At 43.7% G+C, this 24,386-nt stretch overlaps 1 protein-coding gene across 5 annotated transcripts; it reads right to left on the reverse strand.

Moving 5' to 3' along the window:
* Positions 1 to 24,150, reverse strand: LOC103058116 (von Willebrand factor A domain-containing protein 5A). 5 transcript variants are annotated; one of them, XM_088142808.1, is made up of 19 exons: positions 23,953 to 24,000; positions 20,134 to 20,243; positions 19,853 to 19,929; positions 18,787 to 18,989; positions 17,602 to 17,824; positions 16,492 to 16,658; positions 13,430 to 13,544; positions 13,010 to 13,182; positions 12,567 to 12,655; positions 11,868 to 12,012; positions 7,711 to 7,790; positions 7,504 to 7,618; positions 6,256 to 6,420; positions 5,957 to 6,060; positions 4,955 to 5,166; positions 3,606 to 3,734; positions 2,063 to 2,220; positions 1,105 to 1,228; positions 1 to 507 (listed from the first exon to the last, which is right to left on the reverse strand). In XM_088142808.1, the coding sequence occupies exons 3-19, from the start codon at positions 19,890 to 19,892 to the stop codon at positions 428 to 430; spliced, it is 2,322 nt and encodes a 773-aa protein (XP_087998934.1). In that variant the 5' UTR covers positions 19,893 to 19,929; positions 20,134 to 20,243; positions 23,953 to 24,000; the 3' UTR covers positions 1 to 427. The 5 variants fall into 5 exon arrangements, with proteins under 5 accessions (XP_087998934.1, XP_087998933.1, XP_087998936.1 ...); XM_088142807.1 differs by lacking the exon at positions 20,134 to 20,243 and having other exon boundaries at positions 23,953 to 24,141; XM_088142809.1 differs by lacking the exons at positions 1 to 507; positions 1,105 to 1,228; positions 20,134 to 20,243 and having other exon boundaries at positions 2,082 to 2,220; positions 3,606 to 3,672; positions 23,953 to 24,147.
* Between the last annotated feature and the right edge of the window lie 236 nt (positions 24,151 to 24,386).

A 24,386-nucleotide genomic window follows, 5' to 3' on the forward strand; every position in this document is an offset into this window, starting at 1 on the left:
TCTCAAGCCATCTCAGGATTCACGTTTTGCTGGGACTGGGAATGTATCTCTAATTTTTAGTTAGTGGAAGATGCATACATATTCACGTTCCAAGGTTGTATTATAGACTTCAGGTTGCAAATTAAAGTAGACATATCAGGGCTGAGGTGTCAGCCTTCATTTTATTCCTTTAAGTGATGATTTTTTTGGCAATTTAATACATATGGAACAGTTTATCTACATTTATGCATAGATTGCTTGGATATCAGTGCACCTATAAAGCAATTTGTGATACATTAAAACTTAGTGAGTTTTGTAAGCAAGGCACGGATACTTTCAAAGGAATGACAACCCAGGACCTAATAGGCTTTTATGGGGGATGCAACAGTTTACATTTTAGCAAGAATAGAAGCAGATGTTCGAGTTTCAGGTATAGGATAACGTAAGCTCAGAGCTCAAATACCTGGCGGCTGACTCTACTTCTCAGAACTGCATTACCAGCCTTCACACACTTAGCCAGTTGAACTCCTGAAAAAGAATACTCAAGAATCAGGATTGCTCAAGCAACACCCACTTCAGTTTAAATAATATAATAGCATTTAGCACATCATCTTCCAATGTCAAAAAGACAGTCCGTGTGAATCTGGATGCTCTCTAAACTTCAGGAAGTCAACTCCCAGAATTCTCAGCAATGGTTATATTGGCTAGGGAATTCTGGGAACTGATCCACCAAAAAAACACTTCACAAAGAACTTGGATGGACAAGAAGGATGGCATTAAGTGGTACTGCTACTGGACTTGCATTCACCAAGGCCTCTTCTCCATAAAAGATAAAGATTCCCTTGAACTGAACTCAACTCCTGGTGACCTCATGGACATCTCAAGGTAGCCTTCTTGGCAACAGTACAGAATTGGTGGCTACTGTCTTCTTTTAAGATGTTTTTTCAACTTCCCAGTCTAGCTAGCAGCCCCAGGTTTTTCAGTGGTCTCCAATCAAAGTACTAACAAAGTCTGATATTGCTTAGCTATTTCCATGATCACCCAAGGTAGGCTAAGGACAACCACACACCACTATTTCTTATCCCAGCATTGGATCCTCTTGACCAGCTGTCCACAGTATCTCACCTGCATTCACTTGGAGCCAATGGACAGCTTTTCCTTCCAGCAGTTCCCACTCATCTTTCTGCTCTGCAGCATTCAAATGAAGCCAGAGAATAGCCAGCACCGTTGCCCATATGTCTGGGGCCACCTGAGAGTGATGGTGTGAGAAAGATATTGAATGAGACTTACATACTGTTCCTGTGCAGGTGTGAATAATGCTTGGCCAAATGATGGTTAAAAGTAACTATTCAATAGCTAAATCATAAATACAAGCTACCTATTGTCCAGAATTCAAAACAATGGATTGAAGTAGGTAATGTATACCGTGGTTTCATTAATAATGCCTGCAACTCTATATTTTCCATGGAGTGAAACTCAGTTAAGACAGCTTCCCTACCGCTCCAGCTTCCTGGTTATGGGCAACCATCTCCTGCATCTTATTCCACTTCATCTCCTACCACAGAGATAGCTTTGTTGAGTGATCTACATGTTTCGTATTATGTATGAAATCTTGAAGGTAAGATGCTAAAGGTTTTAGGGGAAGAGGCCACATAAGTAGCTGTGGCCTTCCACTCGCCATTATGGCAAAATCAGGGATTAAAGGCAGGGTAAGCATGCATTGACCTGTCTCCCCAACCTACTTTGACACCTCTTGTGTTCATAAGAATGCCTCTCTGTCAATGTCACAAATAGTTTTTTTTAGTAACAGTTTGTTTGGTTTGGACTCTGGAATTTAGTGTCCTCCAGATTTTCTGGATTACAACTCTCACAATTCCTTGCTCCTTTTCTTGCTACCTGCAATAAGGGGCTTGATGCCCACTGCATCTGGAGGGTTCTTAGAATGCCTACTGTGACCCTGATTCTGTACTCCATTCCCTCAAACCAGCTGAACATGTACTCGAGACAGCTTTTTCTAACCATAGACAACAATCAAATGAATAAAGCTTTTGGAGCTTATGCTGCAAAATTTACACAAACTTACATGGGCTGGTGCTTTGTCTGAGATTTCAGCCTCACTCAGGCCTAGTAGGGTGGCTAGGGCAGACCCATGAGGCCAGGAGCCATCTGCATTCTGCAGGGATACCAACTTCAAAAGAGGAGATTCTTCCTCCTTAGCGTCGGAAGGTTCTGGCTCTCGAGCTGTCAAAAAGGAGATCTCAGTATCACAGCACATTTAGAATCCATCCAGGTTTATACATTATTTACCTTAAATTTCTTCTTGGCTGATATCGTTACACTGAACATGTCATCCTACCTTTTCCTCTTATCTCTTGCTGAACTGAGCAATTCTGGCACTAAATACAGAGGCAAAAATCATAGCCTTAGAGGGGAACTACTACTTATGTAACTCTGGACTATTTATTTATTTAAGCAACTTTATATAGCTGTCCATCTCACAAATGTTACCTTTACTTTTTCAGGCCTAAGACCCATCTTTATCCAAAATATTCATTTGCTGACCTACTTCTTAACTACTTACCATGAATACTCTTAGTAAAATGAAACCATGTTTAAATAAAACCAAATAAGTTTTTAAAAAATGAATGAATCCTGTTTTGTTTTGTTTTTTTGAGTGGGTCAGAGGGGCGGGGAAGGGAAACAATGACATGTTAATCCAGGCTTTGTATTTTAAATCAATTAACCTGAGCTGGAACCTGGGAATAAGATTCTTTCTGTGTTATCTGGCTATTAATATGGGACAATGGAGAGATTTAAAAACAGCATTTTGAAGAGCACGTTTCTAGACCTCACACTACTCAACTATTAAACTCGCAGTTTAATTCCCCCTCCATGTTTCCCCTTTAAATTTGACTATTTGCAACATCAGACATGAGACTTTGGGAGATATAAATCCCAGGTATCTGCTTAAAGGTCCAATGTTGAACCCCTATCATTTTTCCACTCCATTCTACCAAACTCACAAAAGCAAAAGGTTGGATATCATAAAAGGCTACAATATAACCTGAAACAAATACACACAAATGATAGCCAGGTTATTTGTGGGACCCCCTGTCTTCCGTCCCATGCACTCTTGCGACTGGTCATGCTCCAGACCTCTTCTTTGTGTCAATGTCATCTGGCTGAATCAAAGAGGCGTGTCTTTTCTGTGTAGCACCTGCACTTTGGATTGATTCCCTTCACCCTTGACTCCAAGATTTGATTAGCCCTGACCCTGCCAGCTTTTCAAAAGACACAAAAATATCTGCTTTCCCCCCCTAGGCATTTGGGATGTTAAATGTGCCTGTCTCAGGAGGCTGATGAATGGAATGTATGTTTTGTTCTTATTGATGTTCCTGTTGGTTATTGTTTAATTTTATGTTAGACACCCAGATTTGCTTTGGCAAACAGGGCAGCCACATAAGTAAATAAATACATATCCTAGTTTTATTATTTTAATTACTGGCTTTGTAATTACTGACACAAACTAATACATTCCATGTTTGACTTGCATGCAAAATATAATGGACGTTCATAAGAATGGCATTTTTTAAAATTAGGCTTGCACTGTGACTGATGGGAATTACCTTCAAACGTGCCACTCTTCAAAACTGCCGTTTTTTGTACAGGACGTTGCCTCGCATGACTTCCCTTCTGCATCAAAAGTGAAACTAATGACATTGCATGGAAATGTGATGGATCATCCAACCTGACAGCTGGAGCCAGACATTCCAAAGAGAAACAGCACAAGAAAAAGCTGTAATAACCCAAGATTAATGTTACCTTCCCTTTGTGTACTTCCAGTCCTCTGTGAGCTCTGGATGGTCTAGATCAGTATTTCTCAACCCTGGCAAGGTTAATATTTGTGGACTTCAACTCGCAGAATTCTCCAGCCAGGTGAAGTCCACACATCTTACAGTAGCCAAGGTTGAGAAACGCTAGTCTAGATCCCAGCAGATGCAGAGCAAGTGAGACGGCAAGTCTGAGGCTGGACTACAGAAAAGCTCCCCAAGAACTATTGACAGCCTGGATTATCTACCTTACTTAGAACGGCTAGAAACCGGAAAATTGTGAGTTCTAGTCCTGCCTAAGGCATAAAACCAGCTGGGTGAGCTTGGGCCAGTCATTCTCTCTTAGCCCTGGGAAGGAGGCAATGGCAAACTAATTCTGAAACCGTCCCAAGAAAACTGCAAGGACTTGTCCAGGCAGTCGCCAGGAGTCAATACTGACTCGAAGGCGTGTGTGCGCGCGCGCGCGCGCACACACACACACACACACACACTTAGAATGACCCCAGTCTGTAGCTCTCAAAATCTGAGAACATGGGAAATGTCAACTGCATTTACATGCATTATGTGGCTTCATTCACAGTGCATCATTGCGTAATTCTTGTACCACCCACTAATCATTAAATGTGACCCTGAGCCACTAAAAAGCTGCCCTTCCTGCCCAAAAAAGGATGGTAACTTTCTCAAGAGAGATTTGCAGCTGTCTGCAAGGAGAAGTCCAAAAGATGCCTGGAAATGGTTATCCCTCTGAAGGAAAGAGGGGATGGTCTAACGCAGAAGTAATTACTGTATTCATTCTTATAATATTACAAGCAATAACTCCCACTAAAATATTGAAAACCAAAGGGCCTGACAGCTCAGGAAGGAGGTAGAAAACCAGCAATCCAGCTAAGACACTGCAAGAACATGAAGGAACGTGCTATGTTGGTACAGATGACACCTGGCAAGCAACAAGAGTGCATCCCAGCCACTCGCTCTGCCAACTGCTGGACAGCTAAAGTCCAGGGAGCGATGGGCTTTTCAACTGAACCTCCACCAGGCAAGACTCCAGATTGCCTGGAGAATCTCAGCTGCAATTCAGACCCCCGTTTGATTCAAAGGCCGCTCAGGGCCTGGGACTGATCCGCCATCTTTTGCTCATCACTCACCTGGAAGGGGAAGGGGGACATCTCGGTGGAGAAGGGGTCCTCGAACCGGCTTGCCCAGCTCCGTGTTCACACCCACGTAGGCTGTCTGGGAACACACCACCCCCGAGTTCAGGCTTATCTCTAGTGCCAGGCGCCGCTTTTCTTCCACCTTCTCCTTGGCTGCCTCTAATTCCTGCAACAGTGCCTGAGCTGCAAGACGGTGAACAGGGAGCCTGCACAGAAGGAGGTGGGAAGAGCGGAGAAAGGGCTGCCATCACACCACACACCAAATCTGAATTTATTGTCAGTTCCTTTTATATCATGGCTTTCTGCTCGGAGGGTCAGCTAACAGTAGAGAAGACATAAACAGTTAATAGTAACTAACTACTTGTTTTGGATTTTAACACATTGAAGCTGAAAAGTTTGGGCTAAAAAGACCTTTCCTCCTTGTCTCCTTCCATGAAAAGAGAGAAAGCCCAGCCTGAATATATCCCTGGGGGAGCACCTTCCGTAGCCTGGAAGTACCATGAAAGAACACACGTGGCTTGTTTTGCACTGGCTTGCTCTGTTGTGCTTTAGTCAACCAATGTCAAATGAACAGTGTCCTTCGGCTGAAAACTGCCAGAACAATTATGAACCCAGCCAAACCTGTGGGCCCTTGGCTAAGGGACTGTGAGTCCAGAGGGCAAGAGATGACACACACACCTAGTTGGTCAAGGTGGTGGCTTCCTACTTTCTTTTGGCTTTAACATACGAAGGCCACAGGATCACCAAGAGGAAACGACTCTGCTGGTGAAAAGCACCTCTGTTTGAATGAGCAAGACAGCCACGTCTTTTTCTTGGTTCATAAGCTACTCCTGGCTGCCTCATGCATGAAGAGACAGCTGGGAGCAGCTTATGAAGGAACTCTGCGAATCTGAAAAAAGAGGAATCTGCTTTGAGGACTCAGAGAAAAACTTTGGATGTGCTGTCCCTCGCTGTGATGCACCTCTTTTAAAGGGCTTGGACAACCTTGGGTTCTACCTGTCTGTCTTCTCAAGACGGAGTGAGAACTTTATCGTTTCTGTGGGAGTCTTGTTTTGGAAATTATACCGAACAACTGCTGTCCCCTCCGTGGAGCCTGATGTCTGTACAAAAACAGAAGATGCAGGGAAAGGAAGGGGGAAAAGAGGGGAAATCCTTTCTGAGAATCGGTACGTTCTAGGATGAGAGCTGCCAAGGAAGGGCAACTGAATACCCTTCGCTGAGCAGGCACAGGACACAGACTACACCTCGGGAGGGAGGAATTGCTCAGATTGGTGGACCTCAGGTGGATTACTTGCCTGAAGTTGCCCATGGATCTGGGCATAGATGAGGCAGCGCTGCCCTTGGAAAATGACCTGAGGGCCTGACCCCACCAGTGTGGCCTCGAGGCCTGGAGGCAACTCCCAGCTCAGGGAGATCCCGGTCACTGCTGGCTGAAGGGCCTTCTTCAGACTTTGCAAAGCCTGCAGGAAAACAGGAATCTTCTGAAGAGGCTATAGAAGATTTTAGGCTCCTCTGGGAAATAAGTCAATATTTACTTTAAAAATGTCAAGTTTTTATAGCTTTGAGATTATGAAACAGTGTCTCCAAAAACAGTCAAAATTTTGGCTAAACGATATGTTCCATTCTGCCCCTACCCCCCATGACACAGATGACAAGACCTCTGGATTTAGACCAGCTCGGTAACAATATTTGCAAAACAGATTTAATTGACTGAAAACTGAATATGAGCAGCAGCATGAAGTGACTGCAAAGAAGGCAAATGCAGTTTTAGGCTGCAACCACAGAAGCATAATTTTCAAATAACTGGAAATAATTATTCAACTCTATTCTGCTTCATACAGTCCCCACCTTGAGTACCATGTCCATTACCCTTTAAGAATACAGGAAATGGAATAGTGGACTCAGTTAGAGGAAGACAGATTCTAGTTGAAAGTTAGACCAAACTTTCTCATGCTAAGAGCAGTTCAACAGTGGAAATAATTACCTAGAGAAGTAAATGGGCTCCCTTTCATTTGCTGTGTTCAGGTGGAGGTGAAACAAATTAGGTTGTTTTAATTTGGATTCCTAGCCTGAAAGGGTCATTGGACTCAATGACCTAAACAGCCCCTTCTGTGATTCTCTGATTCTGTCTTGCCACTTTGGTTAATTTTTCATCCCATCTGGGGCTTCTAGTCTAGGAAGAGCTACAGTACATCATAATAACCATGTTATTAATCCCCAAATCTTCCAAATAACAAGAAAACAAGTGTGTGTGTCTCTACTACCCCAAAATATGCTCCTCTATTTGTGCCTCGTGAGGAATATGTATTATAAACCAAATAAACAGTGGGTTTTCTCATTAGTTCTTGGCAGCGCCAAAGAACTGAACCATGCAAAGTAATTTCTGATGCCCCCCCCCTTGCCTGAAAGGTATTAGGCTGCTACAGCTGATTTATTAAAAACTTATAGATAATTAAGTGGCAGCCTAAAAGATGCTAAATCCTGGAACTACATGCCAATGACACGCAGCAGGGCTAAAACACATGAAGAGGGAGAGGCCTCACCTTGGCCTGCATGCGTTCCTTGCCAGTGATGAATTCAGCACTGCCTCCCGCAGCTCGAGCAATGCCTTTGATGAGAGCCGTGGACGCCCCTTCCCCAATGCCAAAGGAGAAGCACCTGTTGGGGGGGGGGGGGAAGGAAGAGGGCAGAAGCTGATGGAAGCCAGGAGAAAAGAACAGCAGCAAAACAGTTTCACCCTCTCTACTTACCTGTGGGAGCTACTGTGAAGTCGAACTTCAGCAATGGCCTCATTTGTATTGGACACCTCTCCATCGGTGAATACAAAGAGCTGTGGAGACGGAGAGAGACATGAAGTCAAAAGTCTAACCTGACCACCAAGGTGCCTAGAAGCAGGTGAGAAGAAATTTAATTTGAACTTCCTATGGAGGGTTTCAAGAGATGACAGGATCGGAAGGCAACCAAAGCTCTGTGTAACCATCTCTGCATTCCCCAAAACAAATTGATTCTCCATACGGTGACCTCCTGGCTGGGCCTACAGTTCCTCTCTTTGTTCTTCCTACACAGCCTTAGCCTTGTACCTCACCAGTCACCGTGGGGATCAGCAATCACCACTGCTGGCCTCAGCTCGGAGACAACAGAAAAGCTGATCACCCTCCATTTTTATTATGCTCCAACTTATCTTAGATTATTCAGGAGGTCATGCTACCAGAATCGAAACTAAACAAACCAGTTCTGTTGTGGCAACCTAGTAATCTGTGTTATTTGGTAGCATAGCATCCAGAGATACATACTACATGTTATATTATATTACTTACTTACAATAATTACTGCATGTTGCATTGCACTGCGTTGTGTTGTGTTGTGTTGCATTGCGTTACATTACATTACATTCTCCATTTGGTGCCCAAGCAGATCATTATTGTCCTGATTGTTTGCGGGGAATGCTGCAGGTGATACAGGTCGGACAAAGGTTGGCAGCATAATCTACAGTTCTCTTATTTCATTAGAAAGAAAGCCTCAATTGCCCAAAAGCAAGATGGAAGGTGATCCACATCTAGGGTTGCATGTGGTTATGTAGATGGAGCTGGTCTGACAGGTTATGACCATGGCATACAGAAGATCATAAGGGTTTACAGATGTAAATTAATGAATGAAATGAAAGAAAAACAGATATATTGTGTGTCTGTGAAACAAAGGAGAGGATGCAACAGTTTTCAAGGGTGGCCTGTTTTTGTGGAGTGGGTTTATGAAGACATGCAGGGAAGTAAACGTGTAGGTTTCATCATCAATGAAAGGACTAAATTTTTGTCAGAAAGTATGAATTAGTATCATCTAACTGTTATAACTGTGTATGAAAGTAGGAATCCATACATTGGTGGTAAGTGCATGTTAAACTCCAGTGCTTATGGTAACAGAAAAAACAGGGTTGAGTATTGGAACAAATGTGCAACACTTTGAATTAACGTGATCCAGTGGAATGCAAGAATGAGTGAATGATGACTGGTGAGTTACTTGCTTAAAAAAAGGTTTGCTTGTTTTACATACAGGTGAAACTCAAAAAATTAGAATATCGTGCAAATGTTCATTTATGTCAGTAAGGCAACTCAAAAGGTGAAACCAATATATGAGATAGACGCATTACATGCAAAGCGAGATATGCCAAGCCTTACTTTGGTATAATTGTGATGATTATGATGTACAGCTTATGAAAACCCCAAATTCACAATCTCAGAAAATTAGAATATTACGTGACATCAATAACACAAGGATTGGAAATAGAACAATATCGGACCTCTGCAAAGTATAAGCATGCATATGTACTCAGTACTTGGTTTGGGCCCCTTTTGCAGCAATGACTGCCGCAATGCGGCGTGGCATGGATGCTATCAGCCTGTGGCACTGCTGAGGTGTTATGGAAGACCAGGATGCTTCAATAGCGGCCTTCAGCTCCGCTGCATTGTTCGGTCTCATGTCCCTCATCTTTCTCTTGGCAATGCCCCATAGATTCTCTATGGGGTTCAGGTCAGGCGAGTTTGCTGGCCAATCAAGCACAGTAATCCCATGGTCATTGAACCAGGTTTTGGTACTTTTGGCAGTGTGGGCAGGTGCCAAATCCTGCTGGAAGATGAAGTCAGCATCCCCATAAAGCTCATCTGCGGAAGGAAGCATGAAGTGCACCAAAATCTCCTGGTAGACGGCTGCATTGACCCTGGACTTAATGAAACACAGTGGACAAACACCAGCAGATGACATGGCTCCCCAAATCAACACAGACTGTGGAATCTTCACACTGGACTTCAAGCATCGTGCATTGTGTGCCTCTCCATTCTTCCTCGAGACTCTGGGTCCTTGGTTCCCAAATGAGATGCAAAAGTTGCTCTCATCAGAAAAGAGGCCAGGGGGAACAGACCAGTTCTTTTTTTCTGTAGCCCAGGTAAGACGCTTCTGATGTTGTTTGTTGTTCAGGAGCAGCTTGACAAGAGGAATACGACATTTGAAGCCCATGTCCAGGATCCGTCTGTGTGTGGTGGCTCTTGATGCGCTAACTCCAGCCTCAGTCCACTCCTTGTGAAAGTCCCCAACACTTTTGAATGGCCTTTTCTTGACAATCCTCTCCAGGCTGTGGTCATCCCTGCTGCTTGTGCACCTTTTTCTACCACACTTTTCCCTTCCATATAACCTTCTATTGATGTGCTTTGAGACAGCACTTTGGGAACATCCAACTTCTTTTGCAATTACCTTTTGGGGCTTTCCCTCCTTATGGAGGGTGTCAGTGATGGTTTTCTGCACAACTGTCAGGTCAGCAGTCTTTCCCATGCTTGTGATTCCTACTGAACCAGCCTGAGAGACCATTTAAAGACTCAGGAACCCTTTGCAGGTGTTATGGATTCATTAGCTGATTAGAGTGGGACATTTTGAGCCTAGAATATTGAACCTTTTCACACTATTCTAATTTTCTGAGATTCTGAATTTGGGGTTTTCATAAGCTGTACGCCATAATCATCACAATTATACCAAAGTAAGGCTTGACATATCTTGCTTTGCATGTAATGCGTCTATCTCATATATTGGTTTCACCTTTTGAGTTGCCATACTGACATAAATGAACATTTGCACGATATTCTAATTTTTCGAGTTTCACTTGTATATGGTTTAGGCATAAGCCTACTCATACATACACATGGGGGAACAATTAATATAAATCTAAAAGCATGATGGATTTGATTATTTATGATACATAATTGAGAGAATTAGTGAAGGCGTCTATAAAACGTTCTGACAATGGGATAAACATTTTTTAGTAACATCAAGAATGAATCTTGGGGAAAAAATGGAATGGAAAAGAAAGGAAAGAAGTGAAAGAAACTGGAGTAAAAGTAGAATGACTGCAGAAAAAAATGCAAAATAAAATATTAAAAATATTGTAAGATTGATTAATCTCCCAACAGAATGAATGGAAAGTGGACCAAGAAAGAAGGTGAGGGAGTTGTTTGGAACAGAATGAAAAGAACCATGTTACCCAGTGCCTTAGAAATCATGGAGTTACATTAATAGCAAGTATAAAAAGGATGCTTGGTGGAATGGTGAAACGGAAGAAACAGTGGATAAGATAACATGCATATGACCAAATGCTAAAAAAAAAAAAAAACAACCAAGGGGAGAAAGATATTGTGTTGTGTGTGTACATATAAAGCAAAAGAGAGCAAAAAGCAGTTAAGTTTAAAGCAGGCAGTAGGAAAGCACAGCAAATTTGATGGAAAGAACACAACAAAACAACAGGCAATAAGGGAAGAGACTTAAACAAAGAGCTGCCAGGCAGAGTGAATGGAATTAAAATTCAAACCGACAAAATGACTGGGGATGAAACTGAAGTGAGGGAATCCTGGAAAGACTACTTTAGAGATTTCTATGGAAATTATAGTGACATCATCAGGAATGAAATTGAAACCAAGTCTAGTAATGTCAGAAGAAGTAATAAATACTATGAGCATGGTGCGTCAGTTGCAGCTGTATCTCAACCAGGAAGCTTTGCTCTCAATCACCCACGCCCTTATGACCTTGCTGCTGGACTACTGCAATTTGCTTTACACAGGGCTGCCCTAGAAGACCGTTTGGAAGGTTCAGCTGGTTCACCATGCAGTGCCCTGAGTAGCTACGGGAGTACATATAGGTTCTTTAGCTTATTAATTCTTACTCCCTTTCTGTGCTTTGCATAATGCTGCTTATCTTGAAAGGAAATAATGTGATGAGTATGGATATATAAAATGTCTACAGCCTATAATAAAAGTAAATTCTCCTCACGCTTCTAGCTATGAGCATTATTATGTGCTTTTTCTGTAAACCTTTTCACGAGTGTGCTTAATCCTGATTCTGTATAAAAGGGAAGATCATCTTATTTGAATACCTGTCGAGGATGCCCTTCATGGCCTGGCTGGCTGTAAATGGCCTTCAGGGGTCTTAGAATCTCTGTGCCTCCCAAGTCACAATCCAGCTCCTTCACACGTTGGATAGCAGTGTTCATGGTCTCCTGGGTGTACTCCACACTCTGCCTGCAGAGAGTTCTAGAGGGTAAAGGCTATCCCCAAGCTCAGCCAAGTTCCCCTAAACAGCGTTTTATATATTGCCCATATACACAACAATCATCCATTTCTTCTTCGCCATCTCACAGTATTTATAGCCCTAGAACTTAATGCTAAGGACACAAGGGGGACATGTTGACCACCAAGAAGACCAAAGAGGGCAACACAACCCCTCATGATCTGGGGTCCGATATGAGATCTCAAGGTCACATACAGGCTCCCAAAAGCTTTGGTTTAACTCCCAGAACCTTCCAACCCTTTCCACCCAATTATATTTTTCAATGCAATATGTAGGGAAAATTACAAACTGCATTTAATTGATGTAAGCTTCCTTAGGTTTCAATTAAATTTGGTTCCTGTCATGGTCAGACCAATTTCTTTGGGCTGACATCTTTTTAACTTTGTATCATTTTTAAAAACAAACTAAGCATTTGATTCTTTCCAGTGATACTTCACAGAAATAGGGAGGGGCTGGTAAAGCTGAGAAATAAAAGGTCTGACAAGAGACAACTTCTAATACTTACGGGTAGAATGAGTCATAAGTAGAGCCAAAGCCATAGATGTTGAAGTAACATCCCAGAGGGAGACTCTTTAGCAAGAAAATCAGGGTCTCCTGACATGGAGGGGGAGGTAGATAAACATCCAGAGTCAGTTTCCATGTATATTAAAGTATCATCTCTACTTTTCTTTACTTCTCCTTTTATAAAATCTGTTGTGTGTGGATACAGGATTGGGAGTCTTAGATTTCAATTCTCATCCCTAAGCCTCATTCTGTGACTTGTTTAGTCACTGAGTCTGATCTACTTCCCAGGGTCGTTGTAAAGAATGGACCATGGACATCATGTTGAGCAGCTTGGAAGGCTTGAGGAAAATCCAAAGCATTCAGTAAAACACTACACTCATCTTATAATTGTAGTAGACTACAGATCTCTATTGCAACCCCTCTATCCATCCACCCATAAGGTACCTTGGCACTCTGAATGCGTGATGGTGAAGAGTGCTGGTAATCCACGATGGAATCCATGCTGCCAGAGCGATCCAGCAGGAAGATGAACTCTCCAGCAACACTCTGACCTGGCTTGACAGCTGGAATGTTGGGGTACAGGGTTAGCAGAAGGGCAGGGTCCCCCATCAGCGATCCTGTATTTTGCAGGAAGAAATGAGATCGATAAGCATTTTCACTCAAGGCAGGGCCCTTCCAATTCCAAGGAACCTTCTACTTCAGCCACAGGATAACCTTATGCCAAAGATGAGGAACTGGTGTTCCTCCAGATGTTGCTGAGTGACATCTCTCAGCATCCTTCACTGATAGGCATGCTAACAGGGATTGCTGAGAGCTGTAGTGGAGAGGCACAGATTCCCCACCTCTTCCTTCAGCTTTGCTCACCTGGAGCGGCCCCAGACTTCCCAGCCTCTAAAATGGCACTGGTCTTGTGAACGTCTTCATAATATATCAGCAGTTCCACGTCACGGTCAAATTGGTGCCCTTTAGCCAAGGAAACCTTTGGGAAGATAAGCAAAACCAAAGTGCTCGCAGGTTGCAGTCCTAACACTGCTGTACACTCTAGGCCAGGAATTCTCAAACTAAATGCCACAGAAGAATGATTAGGTTATAAGCAGGAATTGCTGAGTTTCTAAGCTAAGGAGGCTGCTCAAGCCTTTGTCATGTAAAGGCTGCCTTGCCTTGTTCCTTACATCTTCCGTTAAGAGAGGATCCCTTTTAAGCCTGATAGGAGCACTGACAGGAACAGGTCACCCAGATACCTAGCCAAACTCCCACTCTAAGAGGAGTTCCAGAAGACGGGTTCAGCCCTGTAAGCTCATGTATTCTTCTTGAGAAAGGCCATGTACGAAACCTGGTATTCTCCCACTTGGGTAAGCCATGCTTTCTGGGAACGATGGGACTGGTAGTGCAACAGTCTGAAGGCTACCAGGTTGGGGAACAGGGAACTGGTAATCTCTTGGCCAGCACAGTCAGCCCCTGGATCCCCCAATATTAGAGCACTGAGATATGAAAGGAAATGGCAGAATCATTCAGTAGGAGATGAAAAAGAGACAGGCGCATTTACAGTGGGGCAAAAAAGTATTTAGTCAGCAACCAATTGTGCAAGTTCTCCCACTTAAAAAGATGAGAGAGGCCTGTAATTTTCATCATAGGTATACCTCAACTATGAGAGACAAAATGAGAAAAAAAATCCAGAAAATCACATTGTCTGATTTTTAAAGAATTTATTTGCAAATCATGGTGGAAAATAAGTATTTGGTCACCTACAAACGAGCAAGATGTCTGGCTCTCACAGACCTGTAACTACTTCTTTAAGAGGCTCCTCTGTCCTCCACTCGTTACCTGTAGTAATGGCACCTGTTTGACCTTGTTATCAGTATAAAAGACATCTGTCCACAACCTCAAACAGTCACACTCCAAACTCTACTATGGCTAAGACCAAAGAGTTGTTGAAGGACACCAGAAACAAAATTGTAGACCTGCACCAGGCTGGGAAGACTGACTCTGCAATAGGCAAGCAGCTTGGTGTGAAGAAATCAACTGTGGGAGCAATAATTAGAAAATGGAAGACATACAAGACCACTGATAATCCCCCTTGATCTGGGGTTCCATGCAAGATCTCACCCTGTGGGGTCAAAATGATCACAAGAACGGTGAGCAAAAATCCCAGAACCACACGGGGGACCTAGTGAATGACCTGCAGAGAGCTGGGACCAAAGTAACAAAGGCTACCATCAGTAACACACTATGCCGCCAGGGACTCAAATCCTGCAGTGCCAGACGTGTCCCCCTGCTTAAGCCAGTACATGTCTGGGCCTGTCTGAAGTTTGCTAGAGAGCATTTGGATGATCCAGAAGAGGATTGGGAGAATGTCATATGGTCAGATGAAACCAAAGTAGAAAGTTTTGGTCTAAACTCAACTTGTCGTCTTTGGAGGAGAGAGAATGCTGAGTTGCATCCAAAGAACACCATACCTACTGTGAAGCATGGGGGTGGAAACATCATGCTTTGGGGCTGTTTTTCTGCAAAGGGACCAGGACGACTGATCCATGTAAAGGAAAGAATGAATGGGGCCATGTATCGTGAGATTTTGAGTGAACACCTCCTTCCATCAGCAAGGGCATTGAAGATGAAACGTGACTGGGTCTTTCAGCATGACAATGATCCCAAACACACCGCCCAGGCAACAAAGGAGTGGCTTCGTAAGAAGCATTTCAAGGTCCTGGAGTGGCCTAGCCAGTCTCCAGATCTCAACCCCATGGAAAACCTTTAGAGGCAGTTGAAAGTCCGTGTTGCCCAGCGACAGCCCCAAAACATCACTTCTCTAGAGGAGATCTGCATGGAGAAATGGGCCAAAATACCAGCAACAGTATGTGAAAACCTTGTGAAGACTTACAGAAAACGTTTGACCTCTGTCGTTGCCAACAAAGGATATATAACACAGTATTGAGATGAACTTTTGATATTGACCAAATACTTATTTTCCACCATGATTTGCAAATAAATTCTTTAAAAATCAGACATTGTGATTTTCTGGATTTTTCCCCCCATTTTGTCTCTCATAGTTGAAGTATACCTATGATGAAAATTACAGGCCTCTCTCATCTTTTTAAGTGGGAGAACTTGCACAATTGGTGGCTGACTAAATACTTTTTTGCCCCACTGTAGATTCTGATAGACTTAATGCAGTTCCATCTCTATCCCTATCTCAATACAACCTCCCGAATTCACTGACTCTGGTGATGCCATTTACATCACTGTCTAGCCTGCTATGACCCTTATATGCTGAAAAATAAACCTGAAAGTCCAAATCCAGGTTGTAGAAAAGTTGCTTACTCCTGGCTTAACGATGCAGAGTGGCACTAAGAGGTTTTTGGAAAAATATCCTCTTTCCCTCTAGCTCATGCCCTGTAATATAGTCCAACTCCCCAGCTTATAATCCCCAGGATTCTCCCTTCCTCCCTTTTGTTGCTTTCTGGCAGCAAGTCAACACCATTTTTTTATCTTATGGAGGATTGTTGGCATTTTGCAGACCAACACTGCAGTCATGCCATAGATCCAAATATTGGCAGAGCACCTCTTAGCCCAATATGGGAATAAAGACTATTTGGGAAACCAGGTAGCTCTACTTTGCAGCAGACCAACATTTTCAGCAGTTCTAAAAGGAACTGTATCTGGCAACCCCTGTGCATTTAGAGCCCTCTAGTGGGGCAGCGACACCACTGCTTTTCAGCATCAGTCTTCATCCCGCATCCTATTTCTGTTTTTTATCCTAAAAGTCAGTTCTGGGAACCCAAATGGTGTGAACAACCCTGTATCTCATTTGGCTGTTAGGTCCATACACACTATTGATGCGGAGGGCAAGGTGTGCAGGGGCTGGAAAAACAACAATTTTTTTTAGAAGTTTCTTCCAATCCAAATCCTCAGGTCCTGAGCAGCCCTACCTGGGCAGTGGTCCAGTCCTCTGTCAAATGTTGCAGAAGACTGCATTTTGAGTCCACGCAGTTGATGCCATAGGGGGACTCCACCCTGGCGCTGAGGCTGAGCGTGTAGGGCAGAGCTCCTGTGGGCACTTGTGGCATCTGCTGGGAAACAGTGCCCCCTTCTGAGCCTGCAAAGAGAAAACACATGCACGGCTCTGCGCACAGAAAGTGGGGAGGCTCCTGTGAGGATTCCCAGAGGGTAGCAGGACACCAATCAAATCAGGAAAGGGGCACGGTGGTGCTGCGATTAGCGCGCTGGACCAAGACAGACCAGGTTCAGAGCCCCATACGGCCACAATCCTTGCTCTGATTTTGGATCCTGCCAGATGCTTTGCTTGGACTCCAAAGCTACGCAGGGATAGCCATGGTTACTACTTGGCTATCGCTGAAGAAAGCAATGGTAAACCACTCCTGCCAAGAGAAGTGCAGGAGGGGGTCCATGAACTCACAAAGAATCCTGCTCAAATTGAAGGGGATGTTATCTTATCCCAATCTCTCAGCCTGCAAACTTAACCTACTTCATTAAGATGGTGTGAGAAGAAAATGGGAAGGGCAGTCTCTATCAGCTTTTTTTTTTTTTAATTTGGAAAGGAAAATAATGGGATGTTATGGCTGAAAGTCCCTCACTTTGAGTTCTTTGTGCCTTCTGATACTTGTCTGGAGGGCACCATCTTGCAAAAGTCTGCTTTAATAACTGCACACGATTTTAAGCTCTATCCCATTAACAAGAATAAAGAAAATGGTAAATTCAGTGGAAAGTGGAAGTTTGCATAATGTGACTGAATCACTGCTAGCTGCATGACCACATGACTGTACGCATCCTATATTATGCCTTCATGTCTTGTATGAATCCAGTCACTCTGGTTGCTGTTTTTTAAGAGATGGCTCTGTAGTTCCAGTCTTAGGTGTAAAGTAAGAAGGCTCGGGAGGAAGAGGGTGAAAGTGTGCAGCTGAGTTCACTGTTCCATAATGTCCCAGGCTTGGAGCCCCTGAGCAAGAGGGCTGGGAAGGGGCCTATTGGAGGCCTTGCTTTGGGGGCTCCATGCTGGACTTGGGAATACAGACAGTTACCTGCAGGAACATAGCGGGGGTTCAGGACAGCGGGCAAGACAAAACGGGCAGCGCCATCCGGTTCCACAGCTAGCGCTTGAACGTAGCGCAGTTTCAATGTGGCACCCGCACCAGGAGGAAGATTGCCCAGGCTGCATATGAAGATGTCGCTGGTGTTTTCTTCTCTCTCAAGCAGGAAAGCCTGGCGGCCTTGGCTCAGGGCATCCTCATATTCTTGCTCTGCCTGTACTGGAGAAGAGGGAGAGACAGGTGGGAAGAGGACAAGATCACAGATTAGTGTGGTCACAAATAAAGTGTCTCTGGGACTTGGGGTTTAGTCTATTTTTCACCATGCATGTCTCATGCTTATGACAATATGTTATGAATTTCTAAAGATATGGTATAAGAATTTTTAAAGGGAAGATTAACATGCTATCTAGCCGAATTAAGTCTTTGACGGCAAGAGGACAGGGCAAACGATGTGGCAAAATAAGTCCGATTTGCAAGAGCCCCTAGGTGAACCACACAAGATGTGACTGAGATCACGGTGCTTGTGAAATGTAATCTTGCTTATCATCTTGGTTAGAACTATGCATGCATCAAAAATTGTTTGGAAGAGGTGGTCCAAATCCACAGAAGAGTGGGCTCTATTTGGTGAGTGTGAAAAAATATGTGGCTGCTTTAATAAACTAGCATATCGAAGTATTTGTGTCTGTAATGTGACTTGTTAAAATAGCCTAAAAAAAGAGGCAGCTGCTTAAAAGATGTGTTGCATTCACTCTCCTATGTGTTCTGAAGCATATCTTCACAATAAGTTCTGGAATGTGCACAACTCTATCGATCGAATTAAAAAAAAAAAAATCCCAGCAAGCAATGGGAAACCCCTTCCATAATGTAGCCAAGAAGACTACATACATCTAGTCATCAGAAGCTGCATTTAGCAACCTTTCCAGATAGCCTTCTTTTGAAATTGAACATACGTTCACATGTGTGGGTAATTACAGTATTCCTACCACCTCTCAACAGTTCACTATTGTAGATGAACAAATTTGTCAAGAAACTGTTTGACCAAACTGAAGAAAATGTATTTAAATCTGTTAGCAAAGCTGATTATGACACGCAGAATTCTTGAGACAATCTGGGTGCAGTGATGTAGCTTCTGCTGCCTTAGACCCTTGTATTCTCAAATGTTTTAGTCCTCTGCACCTGCTTCTTCTCTCGGATCTGGGCCTCAATCCGTTTCCCACCAGTCAGACCCTCAAAGGCATATACTGTAGCCTCATCATCCAGAGGGAAGACAAAGGTGGCCTCCACAGGGTTCTTCTCCTCATTCTTGTATTGGAGATCAGCTGCTACATCAGCCACGAAACCTCGGACAATGACATCCACAGAAATGCTTTTCAAAGGCACTGGGGTGTGGAAATAGCAAAAAGAGGATAGTTACGTCAATATCTGGCCTGGACCAGAGCAGAAAACCCTGAGCAGAGAGTTAACTGTTGAGAGTACTGAGAAGAAATCCCTTGGTAGGCACTGTTCCCTTACTCCAAGGTCTGTAACCCCAAGATTGATTGACTGATTGATGGAATTTATATGGCTGCCCATCTTGCTTGTGTGTGACTGGACAGCATACACAATTAAAACACAAACAATCACAAAATTCAACCATTAAAACTAATTAAAAACAGTTAAAAACTACAATAACAAAAAGACAGGGATAATGCAGTCTAAATGTATACACAGTGCAACCATTTAATGGGCTCCACACTTCCATGGGATCCCCAAGCCTGATGGCACATCCAAGTTTTGAAGGCCTTCTGGAAGGCCAACAGGGTTGGGGCAGCCTCACCTTGGGGGAATGTTGTTCCAAAGGGTGGGTGCCACAGCAGAAAAGGCTCTCTCCCTGGGTCCTGCCAAACAAAGCTGCTTGGCTGATGGGACCCACAGCATGCCCCTTCTGCTAGACCTGATGGGACTGGTAGATGTAACTGGGGAAAGGCAGTCATAATTAGCACCTCGAATTGGACCCAGAAGCAAACTGGCAACCAATGCAGCTTGCGGACAGAGGTATAACATGCAGTTCTTGGAATACACACAACTGCCTGTGCTGCTGCGTTTTGCATCAGCTGAAGCTTCCAGATACTCTTCAAGGACAGAGTATGCAAATGACCTGCAAAGCTATAGAATTACAGATTATAAGCTCAAAAACACCACAGTTTCATTTTTAATTAACTTGCAACTTGCCATTTAACCAGCAGTCAGATACTTGGTTTACCTGGCTCCTTAAAGAATGTAAGAAGGCCATATCTGTGCATAGCTGACACTCTATAGAGAAGAAGCAAGCCACGACAACTGTGGAAGACAAAAATTATTACCCTATTTTTATTTTAATTTAAGGAAATAGCTATAATCTCACATCATTGTAAGTCAACAATTGTTTCAACTAAGAAAATGGTTTTCTGACATGACATAGGGTCTATTTTTATCTGAGCAAAGTCCTTATACCATGTCTGGCCAATTCCTGGTATGAATTCTTCAATTTTTAGTCATTCTTACCTTGCATCTCTGTGGATTAGCTAGAGGTTTGATGGGCCATATCAGAAACTAGGAATAACCATGTTTCCCTGTTTGCACAACCCATTATGCCATATCTGCAGTCAGGAAGCCTGCAGAGAATAATAGTTTACTGCTATAAAATCATGGGTTATATACTGAGCCTGTATACACATCATGATAAGCCAAAATAAACAAGTCATATAATTCACTGCGTGAATTCATCCATAGAAAGATTTCCTGCAGCTAAACCCTGCCAAATACTTTTCTCTTTCTTCAGCAGAATCCATTACTGCAGTGAAACCATTTTTCTGCTATATTGAATTAGACCTCTTTATAATGCCACTCACACTGAACATCACCCAAATTATAAAAGCCACAAATAAGCAACACCTTAGCAATTTCTATGCAATGAAAAGCTAACATTTATAGCATCCGACTAGCATAAGAAAGATTGGGGGGAAAATTTCCATGTTCTTCTTTAGGGGACCAGATTTCAAAATACGTGCAAACAGATACAACCTTTATTACTTCCTGCTGCATAGCAAGATGTTTCTGGATGGTCTGATATAGGAGTTAACGGCAAAGGCAACCCCCCCCCCCAAACCCAATATTCTTTCCATAAAGTAATTGTGCATTGTCAGCCCTACAGGGTAAACCAGATCAGGAAACCGACTCCACAGGAAGACTAGAACTACAGGTGAAACTCGAAAAATTAGAATATCATGCAAATGTTCATTTATGTCAGTATGGCAACTCAAAAGGTGAAACCAAGATATGAGATAGACGCATTACATGCAAAGCCAGATATGTCAAGCCTTACTTTGGTATAATTGTGATGATTATGGCGTACAGCTTATGAAAACCCCAAATTCAGAATCTCAGAAAATTAGAATAGTGTGAAAAGGTTCAATATTCTAGGCTCAAAATGTCCCACTCTAATCAGCTAATGAATCCATAACACCTGCAAAGGGTTCCTGAGCCTTTAAATGGTCTCTCAGGCTGGTTCAGTAGGAATCACAAGCATGGGAAAGACTGCTGACCTGACAGTTGTGCAGAAAACCATCATTGGCACCCTCCATAAGGAGGGAAAGCCCCAAAAGGTAATTGCAAAAGAAGTTGGATGTTCCCAAAGTGCCGTATCAAAGCACATCAATAGAAGGTTATGTGGAAGGGAAAAGTGTGGAAGAAAAAGGTGCACAAGCAGCAGGGATGACCGCAGCCTGGAGAGGATTGTCAGGAAAAGGCCATTCAAAAGTGTTGGGGACTTTCACAAGGAGTGGACTGAGGCTGGAGTTAGTGCATCAAGAGCCACCACATACAGACGGATCCTGGACATGGGCTTCAAATGTCATATTCCTCTTGTCAAGCCGCTCCTGAACAACAAACAACGTCAGAAGCGTCTTACCTGGGCTACAGAAAAAAAGAACTGGTCTGTTGCCCAGTGGTCCAAAGTCCTCTTTTCTGATGAGAGAAACTTTTGCATCTCATTTGGGAACCAAGGACCCAGAGTCTGGAGGAAGAATGGAGAGGCACACAATGCACGATGCTTGAAGTCCAGTGTGAAGTTTCCACAGTCTGTGTTGATTTGGGGAGCCATGTCATCTGCTGGTGTTTGTCCACTGTGTTTCATTAAGTCCAGGGTCAATGCAGCCATCTACAAGGAGATTTTGGAGCACTTCATGCTTCCTTCTGCAGACGAGCTTTATGGGGATGCTGACTTCATTTTCCAGCAGGATTTGGCACCTGCCCACACTGCCAAAAGTACCAAAACCTGGTTCAGTGACCATGGGATTACTGTGCTTGATTGGCCAGCAAACTCGCCTGACCTGAACCCCATAGAGTATCTATGGGGCATTGCCAAGAGAAAGATGAGGGACATGAGACCGAACAATGCAGCGGAGCTGAAGGCCGCTATTGAAGCATCCTGGTCTTCCATAACACCTCAGCAGTGCCACAGGCTGATAGCATCCATGCCACGCCGCATTGCGGCAGTCATTGCTGCAAAAGGGGCCCAAACCAAGTACTGAGTACATATGCATGCTTATACTTTGCAGAGGTCCAATATTGTTCTACTTCCAATCTTTGTGTTATTGATGTCATGTAATATTCTAATTTTCTGAGATTGTGAATTTGGGGTTTTCATAAGCTGTACGCCATAATCATCACAATTATACCAAAGTAAGGTTTGACATATCTCGCTTTGCATATAATGCGTCTATCTCATATATTGGTTTCACCTTTTGAGTTGCCATACTGACATAAATGAACATTTGCACGATATTCTAATTTTTCGAGTTTCACCTGTATATTTTAATCCCTGCTTTTGCACCTGTTGTCTTAACAGTTTCTAGATGGCTTCTCCAAAGTCATCTCTGTGGCTCCCTACACATAACAAGGTAAGAGACCTTTCCCAAATATTTAATGTAGCAATCTAAGGTACAGCTGGGAGTTTTTAGCCCCCCAGAGCTTGTTTGATTCCCATCAGCCCATGCCAACATTACTAATTATCAGAAGTTATGGGAACTGTAGTGTAACAACTGGCCATTTTGCTTGCTCTGATTTAAGAGGTTAGCTAGAACTCTTGGAAGTTATGTTTGAATTCCTAGATTTTAGACTCGGCTGTTGGCCAACTCTCTCTGGAGAAGGCAGGGGGCTTTGATCAGGGACTTAGGCACACAAAACATGAATTTTATCACTGAAGTTGGCTGTTCCCGAAGCAACAAAATGAGAATAAAAAAGAGTCAGTACCAATAGATCAGGCATTAATCAGGGATTTTAGGGGAAGGGAGAAAGAAAGAAAACAAATACTGCAGTATTTTTTTCCTTAGCCTGTAATTAAACTGCCTCTCTGTTACACAAGGGACATCTCCAGCAGAGATGCATCGCCGTCTGATTGATGGGCAAGTTCTCTTCATCGCAATTGGAATGTAAACATTAGCTGTTCAGCACTAGTCTAAACGGCACTGCATCTCATTCGTCACTCTCCTTAGGCTGCAGGAATCCACCTCGTCTCTACTGCCAGGCAAACATTTTGAAAGTTCAGCCTGAATAAACATGTCCAGAAACAAGGCGGGCCTGGTGGGGGCTAGTGACACTGCCACTTCATTATAGACCTGTCTTCCAATGTTGGACCACAATTCCCGTGATCTCCATCAATCCTGTCTGGGAATATGGGTGTTATAGTCCAGCACAGCCGCAGGGGCGCACTGAAATTCCAGATTTATGGTAGGAGTAAATTCTTCTTAGAGAGCCAGTTTGTTGTAGTGGTTAAGGCATCAGGCTAGAAACCAGGAGAGCGTGAGATCTAGTCCCATCTTAGGTAGGAAGCCAGCTGGGTGACCTTGGGCCAGTCAGCCTCTTTCAACCCTAAAAAAAAAGCAAGGGCAAACCACTTCCAAAAATTTTGCCAAGAAAACCGGAGGGGCAAGTCAACACTGACTCGAAGGCATGCAAGCATATTTGTCTGTCTGTCTTCTTAGTTCAATAGGAGGACCCAGAATACTGGAAGCTGTATGTGCGATTAGAACTGAGGACTCCTGGCGAAGAACAGAGAACTAGAAATTCAAACTTAGGTGGATTAAAGGGACAGAAGGGGTTTGCTTCCTCGGGAGACATCCGTGTAAATGGAAGGAGCCGGAGAAGCAAAGCGGGTGCTTGTTCGGCGGTGATTCGCAAAAGATCCAGAACGGAAAGCCGCGAAGGCAACGCGTCGGCGGATACGCTTACACTATTTTTCCCCCCTGAAGGCGAAGCAGTAAAAACGGTAGTTGTGGGAAAGAGGCAAGAAAGCGCTCCGTTATGCACGATGGTTTCGCCTACCTTTAAGGATCTGAACAGCGGCTGCCGCATTTTCATTCAGCCCCAGCAGAAGCGAAACTTAGCTTCCCTGGGAAATCCTCGTTTATCCCCGCCCCTCACTCGGGAAGGACCAACCAGCGCGAGCCCCGGTCCGAGCACTGCGCCCCACGGGGCCAATGAATGCAGCGAGGGGGAGAGAGAGAGAGGCTGTGTTTTGCTGTCAAGACTTGACGGGAGCTACGGACTCAGACGGCTGAAAGACAGCTAGGTGTCGACGCCTCGAGGGCTAAACGGAGATCTCACGCCGGTTCACGTTCCCACAATCCGCCTACGGCCCTACACTGTGTCCCAGCTCGGTTCCAGGAGAGATTTTGTGGCCTTATGCAGACTCTTTCCTCCTTCATGTGGAGAAATGAGCACAATTTGCGTGAACGTTCTTCAGAACCGCTATGCAT

This window comes from Python bivittatus, unplaced genomic scaffold (genome assembly GCF_059951505.1).
Source record: "Python bivittatus isolate LINGU-HERP-01145 unplaced genomic scaffold, Pbiv_v1 ctg000440_np1212, whole genome shotgun sequence".
In the NCBI taxonomy this organism is placed as follows: domain Eukaryota; kingdom Metazoa; phylum Chordata; class Lepidosauria; order Squamata; family Pythonidae; genus Python; species Python bivittatus.